At 49.1% G+C, this 27,845-nt stretch overlaps 2 protein-coding genes across 2 annotated transcripts in view; one reads left to right on the top strand and one right to left on the bottom strand.

Moving 5' to 3' along the window:
• adcy6b (adenylate cyclase 6b) overlaps positions 1 to 15,778 on the bottom strand; it is a 28,159-nt gene extending 12,381 nt beyond the window's left edge. Inside the window, exons 1-3 of the mRNA XM_076171836.1 lie at positions 15,542 to 15,778; positions 13,140 to 13,329; positions 12,134 to 13,034 (exon numbers count right to left, since the gene is read on the bottom strand). Coding sequence (XP_076027951.1) covers positions 12,134 to 13,033 — 900 coding nt within the window. The 5' untranslated portion in view covers position 13,034; positions 13,140 to 13,329; positions 15,542 to 15,778. The remainder of the gene's footprint in view (positions 1 to 12,133; positions 13,035 to 13,139; positions 13,330 to 15,541) is intronic.
• A 1,149-nt stretch (positions 15,779 to 16,927) lies between these two features.
• cacnb3b (calcium channel, voltage-dependent, beta 3b) overlaps positions 16,928 to 27,845 on the top strand; it is a 20,295-nt gene continuing 9,377 nt past the window's right edge. The window contains exon 1 of the mRNA XM_076171835.1: positions 16,928 to 17,020. Coding sequence (XP_076027950.1) covers positions 16,928 to 17,020 — 93 coding nt within the window. The remainder of the gene's footprint in view (positions 17,021 to 27,845) is intronic.

Here is a 27,845-nt window from a genome sequence, read left to right on the forward strand (position 1 = left end):
TGTGTACACAAACACACACAGTCCAGTGAGGCGTTCTGCTCCAACAATGAGTGTGAGAGAATACAGAACACAGAGAGTCACAGCTTTATCTGCGCTCCAGTAAATGAATTTTAGATACAGTGTAACGTTCGCTATGCGGGGGTCACTGACCTTAAAAGCATTCCTCTGCTCTGCTGGTGATGCTGCGTGTGTGTGTGTGTGTGTGTGTGTGTGTGTGTGTTTCAGTGCGTGTCTGTGTTTCTTTGCATGTGTGTTTCTGTGCTTGTGTGCATTTCTGTGCGTGCGTGTGTTTCTGTGCGTGTGTGTTTCTGTGCGTGTGTGTGTTTCTTTGAGTGTGTCTTTGTGTGCGTGTGTGTTTTCTATCTGTGTGTTAAGCCTGTGTGTGTCAATCTGTCAGTGATTTCTCTTCTCACTCGTCCACAGCGAACACTGAAGATCAGAATTGGAGCCTTGAGCTCTGGACTTCCCCTCCATTCAAACACACACACACACACACACACACACACACACACACACATACATACACACACTCGAGCATGCGCATGAGGACTTTGTCTCCATGCTCAGAAACACACTCCAGCCTGGGAAAGTCACTTGACCTCTGACCAGAGCACAGAGTGTTTCCTCTGAAGATGATATCACAGATAATGGGAAAAAGACATGCAGGCACCACACACACACACACACGCACGCACACACACACACACACTCACGGAGGCTGAATTTCAATCAGTCCTCACGGCAACATGGAGGACTTTGCAGGAGAACTGAGAGCTCAGAAACGTAAAGTGTTTATCAGCTTGGCTGGTATGTCGCCCAACCAGCATGTACATGTGACAGAGTGGAAGAAACACAGATAAGTAGAGATAGAAGAGAATACACACCACGATGATGCACCCACACACATTCCACACATGTTTGTATCCAGCATGTACACACGTCATATAAGGGGCCGACATGCATATGAAATGAATTAAACCAAGCTGTAAAAGACAGAGAGACAGAAACGCTACGTCTCTATGTGGACAACAACAAAGGCTCTACTGCAGGTTGTATTTGCTTTCTACAATGGTCCCGAGAGGAGGTTTACACTGTCAACACACACCCGCCCCGGGTTGTCACAACAACACGGAGACAATTTAACAACCTGTGCTTGAAACACAACACCCATTACCACAGGACAGTGGCGGGCAGATTCCACTCTGCTTATCAGAGGAGAATCAGGCGGTAACTTCCCCTTTGCACCTGAAAGCCCAACGACCAAAGCAGATGACGACAGCAGATAAACACACAAGCAAACGTGTCTTTCTTCTATCAAAGAGAGGCCAACAGGTGAGAGAGGCGGAGAGCAGGAATGCATCCAGGAGACAGCGATGGAACACAGAGCTCTTTGCCTTCACTCGCTCCTGCAGCATGACAGAGAATTGTTGATGCCCAACTGTCAGATCAAAGCTGCCAAGGGGAGTCGGACCCTTCATCATCCGGCTACTGAAGCTCAGGATGTGGTTTTGCAGCACAACATTCCTCCAATGTTCCACCGGCCAGGGTTCAGACTCGCCGAGTGAAGTGAAAGTGCAAAACCGAATTAGCGATTAGCCTATTGTGTTCACAAATTAGTGACATGGCAGGGGTGGGGTGGGGGGGCTGCTTTGTCTAGGGCTCCATTGTTGTCCCAGACCACCAATGGAGACCTGACACTCCTGCCCTCTTGTGCTACAACTACATCACATAAATCCCCAGCAGATGAGAGGGAACATAGCAGAGCAGATGACTTAGTTAAGTGTCCTCTCTGAGCTATGAGGCCACCTGCACTCTCAGTCCAGTACCTTCAGCCGGTTCAGCTTCCCATGTGAGAGCCACTCTGCTGTGGCAGATTTCATTCCAAGTTAAGACATTCCGATCAAATTGATTGGCAACGAGCACGGCGAGCTTTTTCGCAGCTTAGCAGCTCCCACATTTGGGACTCGGTGTGTTTTTGTTGAATGAGAAAACAAGCAATTGTGCAATTATAGCTTGGCTGAGTATTTATTTACAAATGTGATGAAGAATTCCCATGAATTATTATTTAAACCATCATTTTAAAAGTGGGCAGAACATCAACATTCCCAGGTTGAGCATTATTACTCCGGCGCCTGTGAGTAAAGTAGGTGAGGTGGAGGTTTAGTGAAGCGTGATGAAGAAGGCCTGAGTAAATGTAAAGATCTCTGCTTAGTCAGACATGGAGAGACGTACGCGTCGGCGGAGGCTTCTGAATAAATCTGGCGAGCGAGTGGTGCGAGTGTGAGGCTCCAGTTGGACCGGCATCCCTTTGATCCTGGAGCTGGTTGTGCGTCTGTTGCTACTCATATGTGACCCCGGCCTGCTAATCCCACACAGACCCACAGACAATCTGACACTCCACTCTCCACAGAAACGGTGATGTGATGCAGAAGAGTCAGATGAACTCTCTGCTGGCTTGTAAAGTCCCTTTCTCTTTATAATTAGTTAGCTGAATGTAACTCCAGGTGTCTCCCGCCTGTTCTCCCAGGAGCCATTTGGCTGACAAAGGCGAACCTCCGTTGGCATTTACTTAAGCAGGAACCTCTCTGGCGGTGAAGTTAAAAGGAGTCTAAACATTGGCTTATAAGGTGCGGCTTTCAGCAAGGTGCTTTATTAAGCAAAGCACAGGGATAATATGTTAAAGAACCAAGCAAGGAAGGGGATGGAAAAGATTTCTGCTTGGCAAACATACAGCAAATCCATTCCGTCTTTAATGATGTCTGCTTAACAATTAACACCCACACAGGAATGTACATAGAAGCAGGTCAGCTACTCCATTCACACACACACACACACACACACACACACACACACACACACACACACACACACACACACACACACACACACACACACACACACACACACACACACACACACACACACACACACACACACACACACACACACACAGTAAATAGTGCATCAGGTAATTTTAATTTTGTGTGTGTCATGTTTACATCTGTGACAATACAAGATAAGCTGATGCTACAATCTGTCCTGTATTAAAATAAGACTAATGGATGTTTCCATTAGCCGGGCTGTATCGGAGCGAGGCTACAGAGCGAAGGATCAGCTCGGCGATCCCACCAACCACAAGCCTCGCTACAGCAGAGGGTGAAAGTTCAAAAGGACGGAGAGCTAACTCCCTGAAGCAACACAAGGCTCAGGGGACACTGCTGTTGACGCGGGGGCGACTCTCCACCAGATGACCTTTGATAGGCATCTGGAGCTTATAAACGTCCTGCTGAGATCAACGTCAGTCACGCACTCCTGATGGCTGCTGGCATCCGGCCCCCGTAGATTACACGGCCGTATCAGAACGGTAAAAATAGACGGAAACATGGGAGATTTTGATGCATTAGCTCTGATCTAATTGGGGTTACTAAAACTCTGTAACTATTGACATAAGAAAGAAGCCATTCCTTATAAAGATAAATGTTGGACAGGGGTGTCTATCTTTGCCAGTTTGGGTCGCTGCCATCTGGAACTGGAGCTGCGTTGTCGTCACTGGCTCGGGGCGAAGCAGAGCCGAGTCTCAGGCGACCCGGCGAGGCCACAGAGTAAATCTTTGGGAATACCGCAAAGCCAAACAGAGCTGGACCCGAGCCGCGCAACTGTCAGAAAAATAGACCCCCCCCAATTAATACTGAGGAACATGAGCCTTGTTAAAACATGAGCAACATCCTTCCGACCGGCCAGGAAAGACTGACGAAAACCACCTCAAACTGGCCCACTACATTTATTCTCGTACGTTTCCTCAAATCACAGGATTATCTCGCTCATTTATCCTTCTACTTCAATATCTCAACCTTCAATTTATTCTCGTCTGGCAAGTGGCCCCCGCCGGCTTCCAGTAAAGGGCTGAGAAACCCACGGCTACAAATCCGGGACTGTATGTACCTGCGCTCGTACACGGCACGGACAAGAACAGCCCCGTCACTGACATTAGCTAAATTGGTCCATAAGAGATAGTCTGTTGTTGTAGTTGCACTTAGTGTCATATGAGCCCCGAACAAGCGGCTGTTAAGCAGAAGGACGAGGCAGTGGAGTCACATGGAGACACATTTCAGCCTTTACACCTATTATTTGCTTGCGGCTCTCGGTTGGCTGAATGTGACATTTTGGATTGAGGTCTATTCTAGGAGCTTCATCATGTGAGCCCGCCCCCCCTCACACACACACACACCCCCCCCCCCCCCCCCCCCAAGCACTCCATGTCCCTGTCAACTTATAAAAAAAAGTCTGTGGAATAATTTTACAGCTCCTTCAGTTCAATCTTACAGCTTCACACGGCTCACGTGTCGCTTTATTTAGCTTAACTCTCTTTAACTTTGTCCTCGTGAGTTATATCTATGTTTTAAATACATCGTTATCAGGACAGGCTGGGTATCGAAAAACTCGAGAGAAAAGCGCCAAACAGATTAGAACAGATTTCAGTCTGTTATGTAATTCTGTTTTTTAAAGCAGCTATAAGAGTCTTTTACTAATTCCAAGTGCTAGAAAAGGAGAACAGGAATGTTAAGTTAATGTTATGTTAAGATATCTTTCTGTTCAGAGACGAAGGATACTAATAGAAGTCATTACTGTAAGTCTGTGATGTTTTATTCGACTGTTTTCTTCCTTTTCGCTCATAAACTTCTTCTCTGTCCGGTGCCGCTCTGGCATTCTTTGTCACTGCTGAGCCCCGACGCTCAGCGGAGGGCCGGAGGGAGTAACATGTGGGAGGCTTGAGCTTTCCTCCCCCCCCACCCCCACCTCCCACCCACCCACTCCCTCATCTCGCCTTCCTCTGTGCAGGCACCCAAGGAGTCGCTGGGACTGTAGGACAAAGACTCCATCCCTCTGCCAGGCTTCCCATCTCTAACTCCTGCGAGGTGTACGCTCCAGCAGACGCTTTTAAAGGTGGATAATAGAAAATTAAACTTATAAATTAAAAAGAAAATACTAAAAAAAAACAACAAGTTTATGGACTAAACTCCTAACTTACTCATCCTCAGTTTCCATAATTAGTTGTAGGAGTTAAAGACAAATGACAAAGAGTATGAGATGAGAGTTAAGGCTGTATAGTTGTTGTATAGTTTGTCAGTGGTCCCGGTCCAGTGTTTGGCTGGATGGAGGGTGGGAGTGGGGCAGAGCTGGACACAACTCTCTCCTCCCAGCTGTGTCCTCACTAACCCCTCCACTTCCTGCCCGCTCACACCCTCCGAGCCGGAGAAGGCACAGCTGCAATTACAGAAGGCCGGCAAGAACACAAGATTCAGTTAATTAGTCCAACCGACCAGGAGAAATAGGAAATCTCCCCCCCAAAAAAAGCCAGCAGCCCCGTTTTCTTGCTCGTGTGCCGGCTCGTCTCAACGCTGGGAACTATTTGAGGGAGTGCAGCCGCTGAACTGTGCGGCCACTGTGAGCTAAACATCCAGGAATTCCCATTTCGGGGCTGCGATCGCCTCCGTGCCCTTTTAAGCACAACACACTATAAGAACGCCAGGCCATCACTTCACTTTGACAGAGATCAGTCTGACACGTAACGCCTCCGTTTTCAAGTTAAACCTCCGTATTGTGTTTGTTTAGCACGCCGGGGAGCATTTCTCAGGCACTCTCTCTTCCAAGGCAGATTAACAGAATTATGACAGGAAGCACGGAGGCAAGATCAAATAAGACGAGTGTGTGGGCCAGATGCCGGAGCTCTTATTAAAACATAACAAGAGTCCACTTCCACACTGCAGTTATATAAGCAGCGGCGGCGGCGGCGGCTCACTACAAAGCCGCTCTGCTCATAGTTTCAACCCGTGCTCTTTTCCGTTCTATCTCCAAATCTATACGCAATATTGACTTTTTACTACAAAGCACACAGGTCGATCCAGGGACGAGAGCAACAGGTTATAGTTTAAACAGCAGCAACACAACAGCAGTTTGCAAACCAACTAAAGTTTATCTTTGCTCTTCCATGAGTTGCTGGCTGTGTGGAGGATGAGCCGATAATGAACCCATGCATGAAGCACATTGCCTGCCGGGGGCCGACTTAAGGAGAAGTCACATGCGACATGTTTGTGAAGCCTGATACAAGCCCGAGTGTTTCAGGAGAATAAAAGCCAGAGTGTTGAGTTTCTGTGCTCATATGCTTGGATGACAAACAGCAGCGTCTTAACGTTCTGTACTGTTTACTTCAGAATGTTGTGTCCATTTCTCTGCAGGCCTTAAAGGCGACAAACACCGAAAAAACAAAGACTGCTGGAGATGCGATTCACAAATATTGAATGAGAAAGAAAAATGTAGAGTTTGATAGCAGCGGCGCCTCCTCCTCCTTGGAATATAAAGGAGGCTCGTGACAAATCGCCATGTAATCTGAAACAAAGAACGCAGCGCTGCTTGTCACCTTAAAAGGCAAGAAATCGAAGAAACTTTCAATAAACTGTGTGGCGACTGTAGGCAGCTTCAGAAGTGAAGACAGTGAATCATTCTGCAGGTCACACACACACAGACACACAGACACAGACACACACACACACACACACACACACACACGGGGGGGAAACCTTCTCACATTAACCCCTCGCTGAGTGAAGTCCCATCCCCGGCTCAGGGTCTTGTTATTGTATCTGCTATCGGTGACTGACGCCGAGACCCCCCGACAGAAACACACACACACACGTGGCTCCACACTGACTGGAGCAAACAATCGGGACGAGCTGCTCCGTCCATACTTTGCCCGACTTCTTCCTGGGTGAATCCAGGTGAAAGTTGAAGAGGCTCTGGATGTTGACAATGTGCAGTTCACAGCAGGGAGCATTGAAACAGTGGGAAGGCAACATTCCTTATAAATACACCGAGAGTCCACATGACCGTAAATGAGCTTTGCCTCGGTAGCTAGCAGCCACCTCCCGCTGGCCTGACACGACGCCGAGGCTGATTCAGACGTGTACATGACACCGGAGTAGTTGACTCTGATAGTTTAACAAGACAGTTGGCGGGGTGTGAAGGGAAACACCCTCTCTGCCATCAACAGGCACTCGGCTCAATGGGATCCAAAGTCAAAAGAGTCCTTAAAAGCCTCGGGGCCTCGTACGCAACACAGATCAACATTTAACACCGCTAATGGATTCCTAATTTATATCCGCTGGCTGTCAGCCACGACCGTCCAGCCTTAAATCCCTGTGTTTACTTTTCCCGGAGAGCCAAGTTGTTAGTAAACCACGGGCTGTTATTAGAAGCCGCCACTTCCTCATCCACGATCCGCAAAGCTATTATTAGCCGGCTGATAATTTCTCTTATCGGCCGGCTGTATTTTAAGCAATATTTCTGTTATCGCTGATCCTAATTGCTCTCAAGCCACAGTGGTGTAAGTTATCCAGGGCTGTATCATCGCTTCAGCTTGTAATACAATAAGTGGATGAGTCACAAGCTCTGGGCCTCCCGGGCAGAGGGTGGGGTCGAGGGTAGGGGGGCTCTGTTCCGTAACCCATCGTTTCTCTGAGCCAGTGTATTGTTTGGCAGATGATCAGTTCTCACCATTGACGGCAGCCAAAGGAGCAGATCTGATCCACGAAGCTCACGGAGACAAACACAGGACACACGCACACTGCTTCTCTTAGACTGTGTGTATGCGTGCATGTACACTGAGCCTCTGCAAACACGGATACAGAAACACACGGAAGACACATAAAGCAAACAACATCCTCGACATGTTTTGGTAGAGTGTGAGTGAGCGGCGTGTGTGTGTTTGCCTACAGTACATGTGAGGAGGAGACACACACTTCCCAAGCAGCATAAATAATTACACAAAGGTCATCGTGGTCTATATGGCTGTTTGTGAGGCGCTTTTCCTTATGTGAGCCCAGCGTTCTGGCCTCAATACATTATGCACGCCTCGGTCATGCCTGTGACGATTCATTGATTGGTATCTTTTTCAGCAGTGTGAGGCAGAGGGATCAGTATGTTTCCACCAGTCCCACATCCGTTGACCCCACAACAATCTGCCAAAGGAACAGGTTTTTCCTCTGCCGCCGCCGCCGCCGCCGCCGCCGCCGCCGCCGCCGCCTCAGCACACAACAACGAAAGCTCCGGACCAGCGGGGCGCACACACACTTCACGCTCCTCTTTACCTGTCCAGACCTCCTCTTTAGGACGACTCCATGTAGGATTTAAATCCAAATATATCTGCCGCACAGACAAAAGTCCACTTCTGTTTAGGTTCTTGTTAATCCGTGTATGACATGCTACACGCCGACACGGTTACACATTCCTAGAACTAAACAATGGTACGGTAAGTCACGTAATCCCCCTTTAGACACACAGGCCTGTCCTCGCACAGCTGCTCCGACTTAAGTTATGGAATTACATATAGTATAAAGGCAGTGTCAGTCACATTAAAGTTAGTCGCAGCCTCGTCTCCACCCGCAAGAGAGACATAATAAAAGAATAACACCGGGGACAGGTGGTCTCTCTCAGGGAAGCACTTTGAGAGCCAAATTAATCTTGTTTGGACCATGTTGTGTGCGTGTGTGTGTGTGTGGGTGCGCGTGTGCGTTTTGTGTGTCTGCCTTCCAGCCACAGTCTGAGTGCTCGGCGCCATGAGGGGAAATCATAACTCAGGTGAACGGACAAAAGTAGACCAATGGCATAGGACCTTTGGGACTTTACTGAAGTGTATTAGGGTTTATTTAATATGATCTCATATTTCTGACACGTGTGTAACTCCTTGCCATATGGGGATTTACATTTTGGTGAGATATATTTAAAGGCAAATGCTCAGGGGAGACAGGTTGAATGGCATCGCCTCGCCTTCCGACCCCCGGGGACAACATCAGCTGGAGACCAGAGCAAGTTCAGGCAATCGTTTCTTCAATCGATGTTCACTTTTCGCCTGATTAAATAGCCTCAGCCTGGATTCACGGTGGTTTGCTGTTCTTGCTTTATATAAAAAAAAATAAAAAAAAGAGGGGCACCCAAAATCTCTCGAGCTGGAAAGCATTCACTGAAAATTGAATGAGCCTGGCAGCTGGAAGTGACGGTGAAGTGACTCACCGCTTCTCCAAACGCTTTGACACTGTGAATAACTCAGGGAACAAGAAGACACTTTGAGTCTAAGAACGCCTCTGTGTGCCGCACGTGTCAAATACATTCAGCTTTTATTTGCAGGTCATGCAAATAAACGCTACGCTACGTTTTTAAGAACATCACAGTTTTTCATATTGATTGATTGACTCTGTGAAGGACGGAACGCGTTTAAGGCGACGGCGGTCCAAAGCAAAACGTCCTCTCAGCCCCGCCGGGCCACAAGGAGTCGTGTGAAAGTCGCCGGCTGACTTTGTGAGGCTGATATGTTACTTCCGTCTTAGACAAAAAAAATCCTTCCTCCTCCTCCAAGTAGCAGGCAGCTCCTTTACAAACGAGGTGCTGCTGACGGGACAGACGGGGCTCTTACAGGGAACAGCGGCGGCGGCGTTTACAAGCTTCGTCCCCACAGCGGGTTTATCTTCATCTGGAGGCTCTTCTCCTGAGCCCAGCAGAGCCCAGGAAAAATGGAGATCTATGGAAACAATCACCGTGAGCTGTGTGAGCTCAATCTCAGCCTGTTGTGAAATAAAAGGCCACTTGTATGTGAGGGGGCTTTTGTGAGAATGGAATTATGACTCAGAGAAAAGGAGAGAGAGAGGGAGAGGGAGAGAGAGAGAGAGAGAGAGAGAGAACAGACTGGCAGGCCTTTTAGTGCCGGGTGCGTCAGCCAAGCATGATTTCACAATCTCCATCCATGATCGTCCCCTTGTCACCGCCGTAACCTCCACCACCCTGACCCCTCCTGCTCCACAGCGGAGGTCCCCTACAAAGACCCCCTTTGTGCTGGCCGTCATCACTCTCACGTCTTCTCAGCTCTGATCCTGCATGAACATCTCCACAGGGAAAATACTAAATAAAGGGAAAACAAGAGAGAGCTGGAGGATGAGGAGGTCCCAGATGAAGAGAGCAACTTTTCCCAGATCAGGGAGTCTGGCCATGTGACGCCAGGAGCCACAGAGTGTGTGTGTGTGTGTGTGTGTGTGAGCTTGCGTGTGTGATAAAGAGGGTGTGACAGATTGAATGGGGTCCTTCTGTATTCATAAAACTATCAGTAACTTGGAGTTGGACTGAGAGGTGCCTGTTCGCAGATAACAGAGTTCCTTGGAAAAGAAAGAACGCCTGAGCCATTTGTCCCCTGGAAGACGCAGAGAAAGTGGGACAATATGGTTTAGGTAACAGATTGGATTGCCATTTTTTGTGGCCAATACTGTGACAGTGATTTATAGATAACAAAGGTTTGTGGTGTTGCGTTGTGAAGTCTCCAAACTCCACTAAGAGTGAGACCACGAGTCTAAGAGAGTGGAAGCAGCCGTGTTAGTGACCAGTGTCCCATCGCCGGGCACACTGAGGGTTGAAACGCCGCGGTAGCAGAGATGCAGACACCATAACACTGCAACCAACCCCGGGCCTGGACACGGTGCAGGAATTAGAGCAATGTGCAATCTGCAGTCACCCGGTCGCCGTCGAGGGCACGGGCACACAAGCTCACTCGACCAGCAGCGCCGTGTCAATATTGTCTCATTCAGAGTGACGCCACACTCATCTGGTTGCGTAATAACGGCCGTGATACCGCTGTTAGGGTCTGAACCTGCATGGGATCTGAATTTGGAAGGTGGAGGTCTGAGAGAGCTTCAGTGAATGATGACAAAGCCTCAGAATGTTAGAATCTACACTGAAATTGGAAAAAGAGCAGAGAAATTGGGTTCTACTGGTTAAAAGGAAGCTTGACTGATGTTTGAAAATATAACTGAACAATAATTAGATGAAAATCGAACCAAATCGTCACGTGAACGGCGTCAAATATCAGCAATTAGTTAATCCTGATTGAATCATCATCCAGCTGAAAAACTGATCCAGTTCATCTGACGACTTCTCTTCCATGACTTAGCTGTTTGTATCTATAAGCACATTCATGTCTTCCTTCTGAATGCACTGTGCCTCTCATTCACACTGAACTGTACAAAATGTGCATTGTAACGGTTCGGGAACACGCACCAGCACACAAACACACACACACACACACACACACACACGGTATAAACACACAACAATAATGAGGAAATCTTGCCCACATGCTGGGAGTAGAAGCCGTTTGTCTAATTCTGCTCAGATTTATTCCACATCCTCCATAATAAAGAAGTAATCGTCTTGTTTTCCATCAAATTCATTACACAATCTGAGCATGCCGACCCGCCCTGTTTCATTTGACTACAATAGCCTCCTTGTTTTAGGAAATTGCAGCCGGAATGGCACCGTGCAGCATTATCATGATATTCCTCCACCACACTGCTCAGCACGCTCATTCAACCCAGATGACCTTCTGCAAATCCCAACAGAGTTGCCAAAAGCTGCCCTACATCACCAAACATACTCATTAAAAAGCTCATTTGAACGCGGGCCAGCTTTTACACAACCATCTACTTTTAGTACGGCACCTTTGACACGGAACGCTGGCTGAAGACTCTGAACAATGTTTGTCCTATATTGATGCTAAGAGAAAGTAGGACATTTCCAGTCATGAATACTGTAATTGTTCTCCGCTGCATGGTGGCGATACCGAGCCCTGATAAGCACGGGATGGAGAAATCGGGGCCATTTCTTCATCAAAATAAATGTTCCCCCTCGGCTTTCACAGGATGTTCCTTATTGGGATCCTACACACACACATACAGGAGGGATTTTGTAAACCGTGACGGATCTTTGGATTGTGTTTGGAGGCCAGTTGACATTGTGTGAATGTATTGACTCAGTACCTGAAACCACAACAAACCGGTGGAGCAAATGTGAGTCCGCTCCCCTTAGAAATACAACGCAAACTCCTGGAAACAAGCGGAGTATCGTCTTCCATTGTTTAGCCGGTTGCGCGTTCTGCCAAGGCGGTTCTGTTTTGGTTCTCGTTTACGTCTTTGTCTGTTAACCCGCCGAGATATCTCAACACAGATTAGGCTTCTTTCCTGTTTCCTCACATATCAGACCCAGTTCATGTTACATTACAAACAGAGACTCATGCCTCTTCTCTCTCTCTCTCTCTTACCTGTTTCATTATGAACTTGTCGTCCTTGTTAAGCTCCCAGGCGGTGACGAGGTGTATGGTGGACAGCACGGCTCCGCTCAGCACCGCCGCTCTCATCCGGACCGGCAGCAGCGTGTAGATGATGTAGATGAAGAAGACGGTCCACCAGATTCCTTCCGAGGCGCTGCGGGGGTTGACCCTCAGCACCCCGAACACCTGCACCACAATCAGCACGGCGATCACCAGGTAGCTGACGATCCACATGTAGTCCTGGTGGAAGCCGTTGCGGTTGCACACCACCATCATGGCCAGGAACAGAGCCATGGCCACGGAGAGCACTGAGGTGTAGGCCACGTCCACGTCCAGGGGCACGTGGATGCAGTGGAAGGCCAGCATGACGCCGCACACCACCACCAGCACCCCCATCAGCATGGTCAGGGAGCTCTGGTTGAGCCTGAAGAAGTAGCGCTGATACAAACGCTCCAACTTGGCCGACTGAAACTTCTTGGATTGGAAAACCCAAACCACCCGCGTCCAGCAGTCTGCAGCCGTCATCCTTTTACGGCCGCCCTCCGCCAACTCTCCTGATTCCTCCCCTTTCCTACCCTTCAGCTCGCCGTCTTCAAAGCCCAGGTCCACAGCCTTCAGGCCCAGGTCCCCGCCGCCTCCCATCCTTTTCCCATAATGGTCCTCCTGCCAGCCGCACCGCAAGCCGAAGCTGCCCCCACCGGTGGCCCCTCTGCAGTGGTAATGCTGCGGGGCCACAGTAGGGGGCTCCAGGTCCTCAGGGTCCCGCAGGCAACTCATGTAGCGCGGATTGCACAGTGATGAGGTGTTCTTCCTCTTCTTGCCATTGCGTTCTCCCCACGCCGTCTTTCTCTCGTCCACTCTGTCTACGAAGAGGCCCCTGGCCCATGACATCCTGATCCACACACAGGGGAGAGAACACACACACATTCAAGTACTGAACACAAACATACAACTGGAACGTGAACATACTGCATGTAAACTACAGGGGTCCACTCACCTGTGTGGGCTTTGTTACGTGTAGGAACACTGCGCTTGTAGGCCGGGCCACTAGTTCATCCCAGTGAGCACACAACATGAGCTCAGACTGGCCAGGGGCATCAGAGGTGTGTCTGCATGTGAGCCATCCTCCTTTATAACAATGCTGGGCCCGGTGCACCACCTTCTGCCTCTACAGGCCATCAGCTTTCCTGATAGACACAACACAAAGACACAACACAAATGAGGACTGAGCCAACAGAGCGTGAGGGGAGAACGCCTCATGTAAATCAGTGATAAACATCATGTCATTGTATTGGATTTGTTGATGACGTGATGGGCTTTACAAAAAAAAAAGTGTCTGTATGTTTGTGGCCCTGTGTGTGTGTGTGTGTGTATGTGTTGTATGTAATCTGTGTTTAACAAGCAAACAGAGACAGAGACAGAGAGCAGGAGTAATGGCAGTAAATAGCTCGTCCCTTTCCCCCACCAGCCTCTGACAGCATTTCCATGGTAATGATTGGCTGTTTTGTTTGCAAAACACTGGAGTGTGACAGCGAGATCTTCTCCAAATCATTGCCTCATGCTGCAGGTGCCACTGATGATTTTGTCACCAAACCGCGAAGTGGAACACGGACCTGTTGCAACAAACTGTGTGCGATTGTTGGATTTTGAACTTGTGAACTCCAACTGGTGTTCTCCGGTCGTCGTCGCTCCGCTTCGCTCCGTGGCTGCAATATGCCCGTGACTCCTTGAGTGGACAGGGTTGGGTGTGCTCTATTTGACAACAAAGACCTACTGAGTGGGCACCATCAGAGATCAAGAGCTCTCCAGTCCAGATTAAATTGTCCATGCTTCCCCCATTAGCTTTGATGACTCACTAAAGCTGGCTTCTGGCAGCACATGTCAAGGACACTGCCGCTAACCTCTAAACTTAATAAGCAAATCTCTGCCAGGCTGCTCTGAGACAAACAGCAGGAAGGCCCTCCGCACATGAGCTACACGCATGGCAATGGTTATAATTAAGAGCAACGTCTTTTAATAAAAATTGCTCAACAACTGATGGGCCAGATAGGACGGACGTCGGTGAAGGAACTCCCTTAGGGAAGGAGACGAGGACACGAAGATGAAAACCTCACATCTGCCGAAGACATAAATAAATACGACTGCTTCTCTAACTAATCTAGAATCAACATATTACAAATACGACCCACTAGGACAATCACATAACAATGACGTCAGTTCAACCCCTGACCTTATTTGTGTGTCTGTCTGCAGCACGTGGTTTGTGTTGGGAGGTTGTTGGAGTTAATCCCACACCGGAGCTTTCCTGCTATAATAATAATAACATCTCAGGTCTCTCTCACCTTTGCTACATTTACGACAGGTCAGGCAGCATGCGGCTCTTATGTAACACAAACTGCACACGCCAGCAGCCATCCAGCACACACACACACAAACCTGAGCAGCCTATGGCACGGTGACACATTTAATGCATCCTTGTGTTTTGTTTGGTGTTGATTTCTAAACTAATCACGTTTAAATCCTTGCATTCCGTTGATCTTAGTATTATTATTATTATTATTATCATCATTACACTGACCTGTACGTCCTTGTAATCTCTGCTAATTAACGGGCCTAATTAAGGACAAACAAACAAACAAACATGCTCGCGGTTACACGTGTAGGCCCGGTGTGTTTGGCTGCAAGCTGGATTACGTAACCGGACGCCCCAAAGTAGCCTCCGGGCGAAGTCAGCGGCTCTGCTCGGGCAAACCTATGGAACATCTCCACACATGGAGCCAGACCGCGGCTACTACTGCACTAAAAGCGGGGGTCCGGGAGTGTGTGAGTGTGTGTGTATATGTGTGTGTAGGCTCCAGGAGAAAGTCCCAGCCGACACACACCGCCTCCACTAACTTATCAGCAGTAAACATTCCGTTGCAGGAGGCGATGAGGCATCAATCTCGGCGGTGCGTCTCCTGACAAATCATGGATGTGAGATCCAGCCTGGAGAGGAGGAAGCTGCCGGACACATGTACCGTGATTACCGGGGCTGAGCGGGCTGCACACGGGGCCTCACTCTCTCTCTCTCCCTCTCTCTCTCTCCCTGTCCCTCGCACTGGATTCTGTTCTCACTCCAAACGGAGAAGAAACGGCCGCTATGACTGTCCAAACTGCCAGACAGCTGATTGGCTTCTCACCGCCGACTGTCACGTTAGGAAAGTGTCATGAATCGCGTTCAGTCCTGCAGAACAGTTGGGAGCTGCTGGAAATCCGCAGCAATCATCACTGGAAACACTGGAGAACAAGTCCGCCTCTGGCATTCACAGATCCTCCGACCGCTACACATTCACACTGGTGCCGGAGCAGTTGGCCGATCGAGCCCCGGGAGAGAGAGGCTGACAGAGGCTGGGTACTCACCATGGGAGACGGGACTGACGCCGGATCACTGCGGTGGAGCTCCAGTTTGTCGCTGTGTTTCGCACGCAGCAGCCGGGACGAGTCGCACGGGAGTCCGCGTCGAGAGGTCCGACTGTGAGGGGGCGGAGGGGGGAGGAACGGGGGCATCTGACCGGACAACCTTCGCTCTTCCCAGCCGGAGCTACAGTACATTCCCACCGCCTCGACCTCCCCGAATCCCTCTCCTTGTCACACGCACACACACGCACACATACACACACACACACGCATACACACTAAGCTGCATTCCCATTTGTGAACGCAGGAGTCCCTCTAGAGGTCGTGTCCAACATTTGCTGCAAATATCAACGGTTGTTGTTCCATTTCCCCTAATAACTTCCACCTAAACTCATAATGCGGCCCTAAATAGAAACAAATGTGTCACATTACAGCACCAGGCGTTATAGCGCCACCCAGCGGTCAAAGTATGCTTAACCCCCCAAACATGACCAGCTGCTATCAAGATGAACTTAATGCCTGTTTAAAAGTAAACAGTATATAGATTCAACCAGCCGGTAAGCAGCCCATCAAACATCATCATCCAGCAAAGCCTGAGCTGTAAACCAGTAAGGCCACACTAATGTATCCTTTAAATCAATAACACACACACTTTAAACTCATATTTACAGTATATATCAGGCTGAGTGTACATTCAGACAATTGAAGTCCTAGATATATAGATGGATAGATTTTAAAAGGATCACATTGTTCGTTCAGAGATTAGAAGAATTGAAGTTGTAGTTAGGCTGTTTGGCCAACAGTCGGCGCTATTGTTCCTCTAACCTTCTCGCACAGCCTCAGCCAGAGACTCTGCTGCTGCTGTGGAAGTGGAACCACAATGGGAAAAAGATCTCTGTTAAAGTAGAAATGCTCATAATCCAGGATTTGACAATACTTCTCTTTAAATTACAACACAATGAAAATATTCAAGTAAAGAACAACCGGCTGAAAATTGAGCTCAGTACCTAATAATATTGAAGTCATTGTTCCATCCTTGGTGTGTGTGTTGATAGCTGGGAGGCATGGGTGAGGCTGTAGGTGCGGAGGTTTGATGTATCTTGTATTTGACATTACTCTGGACTCTTTTCAATTCTGTTTGTTACAGTTTGATTCATGGCAGCAACTTATTTTCCTTTTGTTCCCCGCTAGAACAACATACTGTCATTTATGAACGAGGACAGAAGCACAAAGGGTGTTTTAACTTTACAGGCTTGTTCACACTGCGGCCCTGTGTGTGTGTGTGTGTGTGTGTGTGTGTGTGTGTGCACTCTCATACACTGTGACTTTCCCTGTCTTCTCTTTGACATTGGCATCGATTGCTCCGGTACAACTGAGCGGTGTTACAGGATGCAGCAGGGCCAAAGTGCTGGATCAGTGAAAAAGGAGAAGACCGACCCTCACACCATCCAGGCCTCCAGCTCCACACAGCAGGGGCATCAGGTCTCTGTCACCAGCAAGCTGCAGCAATGACAGGGATGCATCACACCAATACTCTGCTATAAATACAACCCCAGTACTCTGACATGTAGGATGTCATCAGATCTAAACCTCTACCTGATTGGTTTAAGTGGTCACACTCGCTTTGAAGAGCTCACAAGAGTTATAAAAAGAGCAGACAGTCAGACTTTGTGACGTGCAGGTGCCTGCTGAGAACAATCATGTTGTTCAGCCAGCTTTAACCGCGTGTCAGATGGAGTCACGGGTCAAGACCGGGGACGAGGTGGAGACCATCTGCCTGCACAGTCAGCAGGCAGACAAAGCAGAGAATGGAAGAGAGCGAGAGAGGGGCAGGTCGTCACGCCAACAGGCTGCCAAACATAGTGTTACAGGCCGACGGAGACCAGCTGAGAGACACTGTGACTTAGATGTAGGCCAGGATCAAGGCTCTGGAGTTGAAGCTTTGTGATCAGAATAACATGGAGCTGAAGCTGAGCGGCTGGCAGAATTCAGCAGGATTCCAGTTGATCTGACCAAAGCTTTGGAACAAATGGAGGTCTGTGTTTCACTTAGCAGAAGGAGAAGTTAGACTACAGACACAAAGGAGTGATGATGATGAGACTGGGAGGCAGTGGCTGGGAGGCAGTGGCTCAGTGGGTAGAGCTTCCGCTTGGGAACCTGAGGGTTGCCGGTTCGCGCCCCTGCCGAGGTGCCCCTGAGCAAGGCACCGAACCCTCAATTGCTCCCCCCTCTGCGAAGGGTGGTAAATGTAATGTAAGTCGCTTTGGATAAAAGCGTCAGCCAAATGATCGTAATGCAATGTAATGATGCATGGCAATAAACCAGGATGAAGGCCTTGGAGAGTTTGAGTTGTGACCTTGAGAAGATGGAGAAGTCAAAAAGCTTAAGGAGAAAATCAAAAAGGAGAACAAACCCCAACTGTGTTTGTAGAGGCCTGTGGCTGCAGCTTGAAGGTTTCTCTGACCCACAACAGAGACGAAGAGCCCGAGCCTCCAGAAACACGAGAAGCTCAGGAAGCAGAGCAGATCCCAACAGAGGAAATCAATTCAAATCAATAGACTAATTGTTGGAAAAGCAGCTGTGCACCTGTGGAAAAATACAGAAATTGATCTCTAATGCTCCTCGTGCTGTTTAATTGACTTTTGGGCTTGTTTGGGGTTTGTTGGGTGCCTCATTCAAACACAAACAGCTGGGGAAGATGCTTAGCAACCAGAGACACAAAGAAACACACTTAAGGACAGGTTTATATGAATAAGACATCTTTGTGTGTGTGTGTGTGTGTGTGTGTGTGTGTGTGTGTGTGTGTGTGTGATGAGAGGTCACAGGCATTACAGAACATTCCAATTCAGGAGCAGAGATCCCAGAAGAAGAAGGAGGAGGAGGAAGGAGGAAGAAGGAGCCCAGGGGGAGCGAGGCTGTGGGAAAAGTGCAGGTGTTGCATTATTGATGAAGAAAGCTGTAATCTATCCATCCGTGTGTCCGTGCATATGGCTCTGTTTGCGGACAGCCATTGATCATGTCATGCATCCAGAAAGCGGAGATCACACACACACACACACACACACACACACACACACACACACACACACACACACACACACACAGCAGTCAGATGCTGCCGGTGGCTCCGCATCCCGAGCCGCCGCCGCCGCCTGCTGCACATGTTGGGCCGAGGCTCGGTGCTCTGCTGCCGGTGACAGCTGCTGTGGCTTCTCCCCCCTCTGAAGTTAGGCGGAGGTGACCGAGATTCCCGGTCACTGCGGATGTCCCTGACCAATTCCAGCGTCTTTCTCCTTAACGAGGTTGGTCTCTTTCATCAGCGTCTGTTCTCTTTTGTCTGCTTGCGAGGTTTTGGCAGCCGGCGGGTGTGAAACCAAGCCGGGGATGTGATGTCGCGTTTGATTCCCTTCAGACATAAACAAGCAGCGGAGGGACACACGAGGTCCTCGGTGGGGTCTTGATCTTTCATTTAGACGAGATGACATCACCGGGAATGTCTCGTTTCAGACAGACAGAGAGACAGACAGGGAGAGAGAGAGACATGTGTGGACACTGCGAGTCCACCAACAGGATTGACTTGATTGATTAATGAGCCCGGCGGCGGTGAAGCCATGCAGTTGATCGCTCATGATAAACGTTTGGAGACTATAAAGTCATTGATCAGCCCGAGCAACAGATGGAACCACATGTCTCATCTATGGTTCGATCGATCCGTCTATTGATTTCCTTCCATCGGTCTTAGCTGCGGGGGCAAGAAGAAGGAGGAATTGTGTTTGTTGATGTTTACATGTGGAATGCGCCTCATTAGAATCACTGTAATCCAGATGATGTCATTTATCGTCATCACCTCCTACATCATCAACGCGTGGGAAGCAGATGAGAAAAGTTTGAGTTCAACTTTGAGAGGAAATTGCCTCAGTGTGAAACCCAACACAGTGTTTGATATTAAACTTACTGTTAGTTTGACCCAGAACTGTAACAGAATCTACCTGTGAGAGTGTTCATGAGCCTGATGGAGACATACACAGACTAAAACTGCACTTATTCACACAACAAAGTGAAGATTATAGAGTTATGGGGAAGTGAGTCTTAGTTTAATTCAGTGATGCAATAAATATGTAACACTATCTGCTGGATTCATCTCCTTTCTTCAGTTTTAATCTTCAAAAGAGTTGTTTTTGTTCCATTTGGTTTCAGGCTCGTTGCTTGTTGCTGAGGCTCGTTGCTTGTTGCTGAGGCTCGTTGCTCGTTGCTGAGGCTGTTATTCTGGAGTATAGAGGCTGTGAGTGTAAACGGTGATGATCTGCTTACTTTCAGCAGGTGTGTGACTCTTTGATTAGAGGCTTACAGGTCTAGATGATCAGAGACATAGACGTCCCTAACCCGTCTCAGGGACACACTGCAGGAGGTTCACACACACACACACACACACACACACACACACACACACACACACACACACACACACACACACTGTCCCATACTGCTGAGCCAATCCATGATCCAGGGCTCCATCTCAGCATCCATCTGCATCTCCACCACGTTGCTCCTCATGCAGAGGGTTTTGCTTTTAAAGGTGCCGGAAACGTCCCAGGACATTATTTTAAATTTACGCTGCCATTCCTGATTGGGGGGGAAAAGCCCTCCTGAGCAGAGAGATGATTGCATCATCTGCTTCACTGTGTGTTCTGGTGGGGCAAATTGCAGGGGGCCCAATCAACGTCTCTGAACGGGCCTGAGATGGTGCAGCTGCAGCACATTCATCCCGCGTGCCGGAGCACTAAAACCCTTTGAGGCGTTTTGTGGAAGCAGCGGTTTGGCAGTGCGAGTCAAACATCTTTTTTTGGGAAAAAGGGGGAGGCAGGAAATGAAAAGCTTGTGTTGGCTGGCTGAGGTCTGTCAGCGCTGATGGCTGTCAGCTCTCATTAGCTGTCAAACCTTTGGAAAAGACGTCTTAGTTATTTCAGGGTTGTTGTTGTTTTTTTAAAGCATCATTGAGCTCTGAAGCAAGTTTGGGATTAATGCACTTTGATTGTTTTCATCTTCTTGATCTTTCTGAATATGGAGCAGATTTCTACAACAAAGCAAACCAACAAACCAGAAACCCTTCAGGATTTGTGAGATGAACTGATAACACGTATTATTTATTATAATCAATTCTTTTAATTGCAGTTGTTAGTACTGTAGTTGGACTGTAGTAAACAAACCTTCTCCCAGCTGCAGGATGGCACTTTTATTTCTACAGCGCAGTTCAAACACAGAGACAATCCAAAGTGCTTTACACAAGATAAGATGCATTAAAAGAACATTTAGAAGACAATAAGGACAAAAAAAGTCTGGAGTCCTGCTGAGACTCCGATCCAGCACAAGACTCCATGTGTGTGTGCAGCATCAGTATGCAGAGTGAACCACCTGTGCGTGTGTGTGTGTGTGTGTGTGTGTGTGTGTGTGTGTGTGTGTGTGTGTGTGTGTGTGTGTTGTGTGTGTGTGTGTGTGTGTGTGTGTGTGTGTGTGTGTGTGTGTGTGTGTGTGTGTGTGTGTGTGTGTGTGTGTGTGTGTGTGTGTGTGTGTGTGTGCTGCTGCTGGGTGACACCCTCACACTCTCTGGGCCTCCCTCTGGTTCTTGCTGCCGTGTTGCTCTGCACACACACACACACACACACACACACACACACACACACACACACAGGCCAGACCACACAGGCTGTATGCCCGCAGGTGTCAGACCATCAAACTAGTGTAGAAGCCCAGCAGGGGGTCTTGACAGCAGCCAGGTGTCGTCCACCACCACTCAAAAATCAAAACACAGCTTCACCCCTGTGCCTTAAAATAGCCCTCATCCATAATGCACCAGGAGCAGACAGACGGGACAGACTGACAGACATCTGCACTCAATGCCTGGCTGCATCTCTCTCTCTCTCTCTCTCTCTCTCTCTCTCTCTCTGCCTGCATCCGTTGGTGCGTCCGTCTCTCTCTCTCTCTCTCTCTCTCTCTCTCTCTCTCTCTCTCCTTAATCTCCCTGCTCTCCCTCTTTTCCTCCTCCTCCCCTCCCTCCACATTTCTCCCTCTGTCATCTCTCTTTGTTTCTCCTCTTCCTCGTCATGTTTTATTCACACCTGCTCCTCAGTGTTTTCCTCTCTATGAATTATGAATCTTAGCTGGAACCGTTTCCCGCCGCATCGCCGTCTCATGTCACATTGATCATCCTGTATGCTAAAGCTAATACCTGAGTCTGAAGTCTTAAAAACTTCACACACACACACACACACACACCCGTGCACATCCTCATATCCATAACACACACACACTTACACACACAGCTGTCAGGCCGTCACATCCTGGGGCCGCACTGGGGATCCCTGTCAAACAGAGACAACAAACATGTCTCCCTCCCGTGTCCCCTCACCACAACAACACGTCCCTCTCCTCTACCTTTGTTGACGTGTGAGGATTTACAGAGTGTGATAGGACTGCAAACCTCTCTGTGACTGTAGAGGAGTGTGTTTTGATCTCTATTAGCCAGTTAGTGTTCTTCCCTTTGCTTTGATTCGTGAAGTTAGTTGACCCTCGTCACACACAAACCTCTGCGGTGTGTCGTGTTTGAGGACGAGCTGTTGTAGGTTGAGTGTTGACGACATGCAAATGAAGCTGCGGCTCATAGCGATGACAGAGTGTGATGTAATAGTCACAGAGGCGGAGGGTTCTGCATTATCCAGTGTTCTCATTCCCTGAGTTTTGTACAGAAAAGGATGATTTTATTTGCAGAGGGGCGAGGAAATGAGCGTGTTGTGTAATCTGGCTCCTTTCATCTCAGCGTAGATCAGCACCGCCTCACCAACAAGCCACCAACTCTCACACAGCACAGGCACAGAAGCTCACACACGCATGGGAAGATGCTGACGTTGAATTCTGGATAAACAAATCAAAATAAAAGACATTTCAGTTACAGAAGGTCTGTAGATTTGAAATCGGTTTGATTCTCTCTGGGAACAAAACAAGAATGTCCCCCAGGGTCCACGCTCCACAGATTGAGAACCTCTGCAGACAGTGTGACATTGTTTTTATTTGACATTTAGATGGTTTCACCTGTGTTCCTCTGGCTTATGTCCAGGCAGAAAACAACACACTGAATACAGATATAGATCATATAGAATATAGATTTAATCAGCTTATATTTAATGTACATCCAGATTTATTCGGATGTTGTGAATCCTCCCTAGATTCATTTTGTTGTGATACATCTATATTGTTGTTGTCTGGTGTGTTACCCTGTGAATTCCAGCTGTAGCTGCAACCGAACACAAGCTGTTATGACTCCGGCTGTTGCTGTAACACCGTCCAGGACGACGTCATCATCGTGTGGTTCTGTTAGCTGTGATATTCCATCTCCATGCAGTCCTGAACAGACTTGAAATGCAGTTGCGATACCGGGTCCCCGTGGACAGGCGAGGTAGGGATGAAGGGAAGAGAGGAGGAGGAGGAGGAGGAGAGGAGGAGAGGGTGTGGAGGATGAGATGCAGAGCGGAGAGAGCGAGCAAGAGAGAGAGAGAGAGCCTCAGTGACGTAGCAGAGGGTTGTGTACTGGAGAGAGAGAGAGAGAGGAGGGGGGGGTAAGGAGAAGGAGAGAAGGATATAAGCACGCTACAGTACACTTCAGTGTTACCCAAGAGAGAGAACACACCATGACTGACTAGCAGGGAGAGAGAGAGGGAGAGAGAGGGAGTGTGTTCTCCACCTCCAACTGAGTAAGTACACCGCCGTCTCTTTGCTCTCCTCTGCTTCCTCTCTGTCTTTCTGCTGCTAATCGCTACAATATCAATGCTGCTATGGATCTGTGGATCTGTGAATGCTGGTGGAGTTCAGAGCAGACGGGAGGACGGGAGGACGGGAGGACGGGAGGACGGGAGGACGGGAGGACGGGAGGACGGGAGGACGTGGGGAGGAAGATCCTTCAGCTCACCAATTTTTGAGTGAAAGTTTGAGAGCCTGAGTGGATTAACGTCTCTGCCACTGAGAGAGAGAGCAGAGCAGGGGAATCCAGTCTCTGAGGTTGTTGGATGTTTTGAAAAGGAATTTGATGAACGTCCAAACTCCTCACGCCTCACCGCTGACGACTCTGTGTGCAGCTCTGTGTGCAGCTCTGTGTGCAGCTCTGTGTGCGGCGCCGTCGCCCAAAAATGTCATTTAGTGCAGTGTGTGTGTGTGTGTGTGTGTGACAGAGCAGCGGTGATGGGGAGGCGGTGGGCACACACACACACACACACACACACATACTTGCAGGCGTTCATGCTTTCTCTGTTGGTGGGAGGGAGGGGGCCGGAGGGGGGGTGGGGATGGGTGTGTGTGTGTGTGTGTGTGTGTGTGTGTGTGTGTGTGTGTGTGTGTGTGTGTGCAGTGCATTTGGGACCGCCAGGCTTCCTGTGTGGGGTCAATTAAATACTGCATGAGACAGAGCACTAAAAGCCTGTCCCGTGAGGAGCCGAGTGCTTTGTGTGTTTGTGCAAGAGTGTGTGTGTGTGTGTGTGTGTGTTAGCGCATCATCGTGCAATGCTTTGATTAAATTTGATGAAGCAGCAGTGTTGAGGAGGCCAAAGATTTCCAGTTGCAGCTTCTCAGCGAGTTCCTGTTGAGAAACACTGAAGTGTGTGTGTTCATATTTCTGTCTCTCAGGTCTTACACACACGCACACACACACACACACACACACTGATCAAACCAAGCCTGTGTGCTCCCTGAATGTGAGAGACTGTACATATAAACATTAGATGTGATGTACACATGTAGGGCAGCATTACATATTGATGTCTGACATTTCCTGCGTTGGCTCAACTCAGCCGTCACCATCGCTCCACCAATTAGGCCTGAGAGCCCCAGAGCCTCAGAGCCTCAACCAGGGCAGCAGCTCCTCCTCACAAGCAGCACATCCTGTCCACTGAAGGGTGCAGCGCCGTGCCATCCTGTGCTGCACTGTGGGCGCACACACACACTGTACACACACTCAGCTGTGTGTGTATCAGCGCCAGCTTTTCCGCACTTGGAAGCAGGAGTTTGGTGAAGTCAGGATGGGGAGGGAAACCCCGGGGGGGATGAAGGATGAAGGGTGGGGACTCCTGCTTGCACCCTGCTGTCGTCACACTGCCACAGCTGCATCGGTATGGCAGTGTGATGTAAACGTCACTCTCTCCCCTGTGTGTGTGTGTGTGTGCAGGTTGAGGCGTAGTGCTGATGTGTGTGTGTGTGTGTGATGGAGCTGGAGCTGCTTATTTACAGGGCTCATTCCATTCAGGGGGGAAAGTGTCCTGAGGTAACGTTAGAGCTGCTCAGGACGGGACGCAGCATCAATCTGAGCGGCTCTGTTATTGATCCGCTCCGTCCCTGCTTTGGCTGCACTGTCAGGAGACCTGGCCCCGGTTCTGGTGGATCCACCTCGGGTCAGACTGGACCCAGATAGGGGGCGTGTCTTCACTTGAGTGCCCTTTAGCAAACCGCTTCTCTTTGTGTTTGTGAAGCGTTTGGTGAACTTTGAGGAATAACGCGAAATTTACAAAATACATCTGCATCATATTACCAAGAGGGACAGAGGATGATGTAATCTCATCCTTCTGTTGTGAGATCGATGTCATACAAGAATCCTCTCTGCTATTTTGCTTTATTTGGTGCTTTTGTAGTTTTTTCTCCTCCTGTTTTCCCCTAAATGTCTTTATTTTGTTGCTTGTAGATTGAAACTATTGTGTGACGCTGCACTTCCCAGTACTCAGTAGTATGAGGCCATTAAGGGAGGATCCTGATAGAGTATTGAGTTACAGTAGCTTGGTACAGTGATGAAAGAAAGAGAGGCTGAATAGAGACCCTGCTCTCCGGATCTGCACTTAGTTTACATTCAGAGGGAATCGCCTCGAAGGAATCTGTCAGAAATCAGCCGACTCTGACAATCGGCCCTGTCCTCTCTGTGATCTCAAGCTCAGACTGTAACGGGGGGGAAGGGGAGTGAGGAGGAGTGAGGAGGAGAGAGGAGGAGAGAGGAGTAGTTGTGTGTTTAAATGGCAGCAAAGGAACACCGACAACACAAGAAGACAATCGACCAGTTTGGAACCTTTTTGCAGTTTGATGACGACTTTTTCCCTCCGTCACTTTCTCTCTTTCCTCCGCCTCCGTTCCCTCCCTTCCCTCACTCCCTCACCCCCTCCCTCCCTCCCCCCTCCCTCACTTCAATTGAATTTAAAAAGTATTACCTGTCATCATCGCTGAGGCAGAGGAAACAGAAGATGATTCATGCTTATGAAAGTCATAAGTTTTGATTTCTCTTGCTCGCCTCCTATAGTTTTGCAATGTACAATTATTTCTGCATGTATCTACTCTCTCTCTCTCTCTCTCTCTCTCTCTCTCTCTCTGTCTCTGTGTGTGTGTGTGTGTGTGTGTGTGCGCCACTCTCTTTCCTGTTTCCTCCTCCATCTTTGTATCTCTCTCTCTCCCACTGTTTAGAGAGGCAGAATAACTCAATGGCTCTTCCTTGCACTAATGATGAAAATAGTCACCCAGAGGGCAGCTGCTCTAACTAGAAGTGTGTCTGTGTGTGTGTGTGTGTGTGTGTGTGTGTGTGTTGGTGTGTGTGTGTGTGTGTGTGTGTGTGTGTGTGTGTGTGTGCGCCATACAGAGATCCCGCCCTGGAGTCATGTTCTGCTAAAAGCTGTGCTGGAGCTCTTATGCTTGGTGAGCAGGCAGGAGTTGAATGAAGGGTTGAGGGTCCAGGCTGGCAGAATAATGGAGGCCAATGCAATGTAGGGTCCTGGGTGCCTGGGGGCGAGTGGCACACATACACACACACACATACACACACACACGCACACACGCACAGCCCTGGATTGTGGACTGTGGTGGAAGTCTCCTCTGGCTCATTAAGACGTCTGATGGACTGGAGATGGCTGCTTGCTGACTCACCGCTGCGTTTCTGTTTCTGTACACTCATGCATCACCTTCCTGTCAGGAGGATGGTGCAGGGCGGGCACAGTCCTCACAGTCCTCCCGTTCTCCTCTCCTCCTCGCTCCTGTCCTGTCCATCTCCCCGCTCGGGTCCTTCCTCCTCCTCCGCTCCTCTGATCTCAGCCCCGTGCACACACACTTTGTACCGCGCTCGGCTAATTGGCGGAGAAATGTAAATTGCAGATGTGTTTGTCTCTCAGCTCTGTACTTTCTTAGTGATTGTTATAACTACTTAGCCCTGGCTTACGTAACAGCTCACTCTTTGTTCTGCCTTATTTATAGCATCTCTATCTGTGCCCTGTGAGGAATTATGCTCTGCAGTGAGTGAGTAAACACCCCGGCAACCATCCACTGGAATTGGGTCTTTACATCACCTCTGAAACATCTGTCAGGCCGGGAAGTGGCATTTTAAGGAAGTATGGAAAAACTGATGGGTGGAGAGGAGAGGAGAGGAGGAGAGCAGAGGAGGAGAGGAGAGGAGAGGAGGAGAGGAGAGGAGGAGAGGATCTGTACCAGTATGAGGGCGTGTTCACACCGCTGCTGCAGTCAGGGCATCAATTTTGTATAGGAAATGGCTGTTGAAGCAGCGTGGCAACGTCAGCTGTAGAGCACTTAGGCCTCCCTCCCTCCCCCCCTCCCTCCCTCCCTCCCCCCCTCCCTCCCTCCTTCCCTCTCTCTCTTTCCCTCTCTCTCTTCCTCCTCTAACCACGGGCGGAGGGGCGGAGGGTTCCTCCCTCTCTGTGCGATGGGGGGAGAGAGAGAGAGCCCCGGCAGCACAAGCATGTCTGCCTCCGACTCGAGCGCTACAGGACTCATCTGTAACAAGGTACGCCGCTGACTCTCCTCCTCCTCTGCTCTCTTTTCTCTTCTTCTTCTTCTCATCATGCAGCTCGCTCTGTTTACCCGTTCTCCCTTCATCCCCTTTGTCCCCCGTCTGTCTGTCTGCTGTGAGACATGTTCCCCCCTCTGTGTTTCCCTCCTCTCTCCCGTCCTCGCCCTGTCACTCTCAGCCCAGCGTGTGTGTCTCTCTCTCTCTCCAGTCTCTCTGCTCTTCCTCCCCCCTCCTCTCCCTCCCCCTCACACCTCCACAGACAGGTCGTCTGGCTCAACCTGGTGCACTTTGCAGCTCTGCCTGCCTTGAGTTGTTAACCTCCAGTCTAGTAAATATGATTCATCTACAGTTATCATCTGCAGTCTGTTCTCCTCTCTTTGTTGGATCATTCATCTCTTTCTGTAGTTGGAGCTCTAACAGTGTTTAGAGCTTCAGTTCCATTTGGGTAGATTGGCATTTTGCACACACACACACACACACACACACACACACACA

The sequence above is a fragment of the Genypterus blacodes genome, unplaced genomic scaffold (assembly GCF_046128005.1).
Source record: "Genypterus blacodes isolate CSIRO-AG114 ecotype Tasmania unplaced genomic scaffold, CSIRO-AGI_Gbla_v1 ptg000274l_1, whole genome shotgun sequence".
NCBI classification, from domain to species: domain Eukaryota; kingdom Metazoa; phylum Chordata; class Actinopteri; order Ophidiiformes; family Ophidiidae; genus Genypterus; species Genypterus blacodes.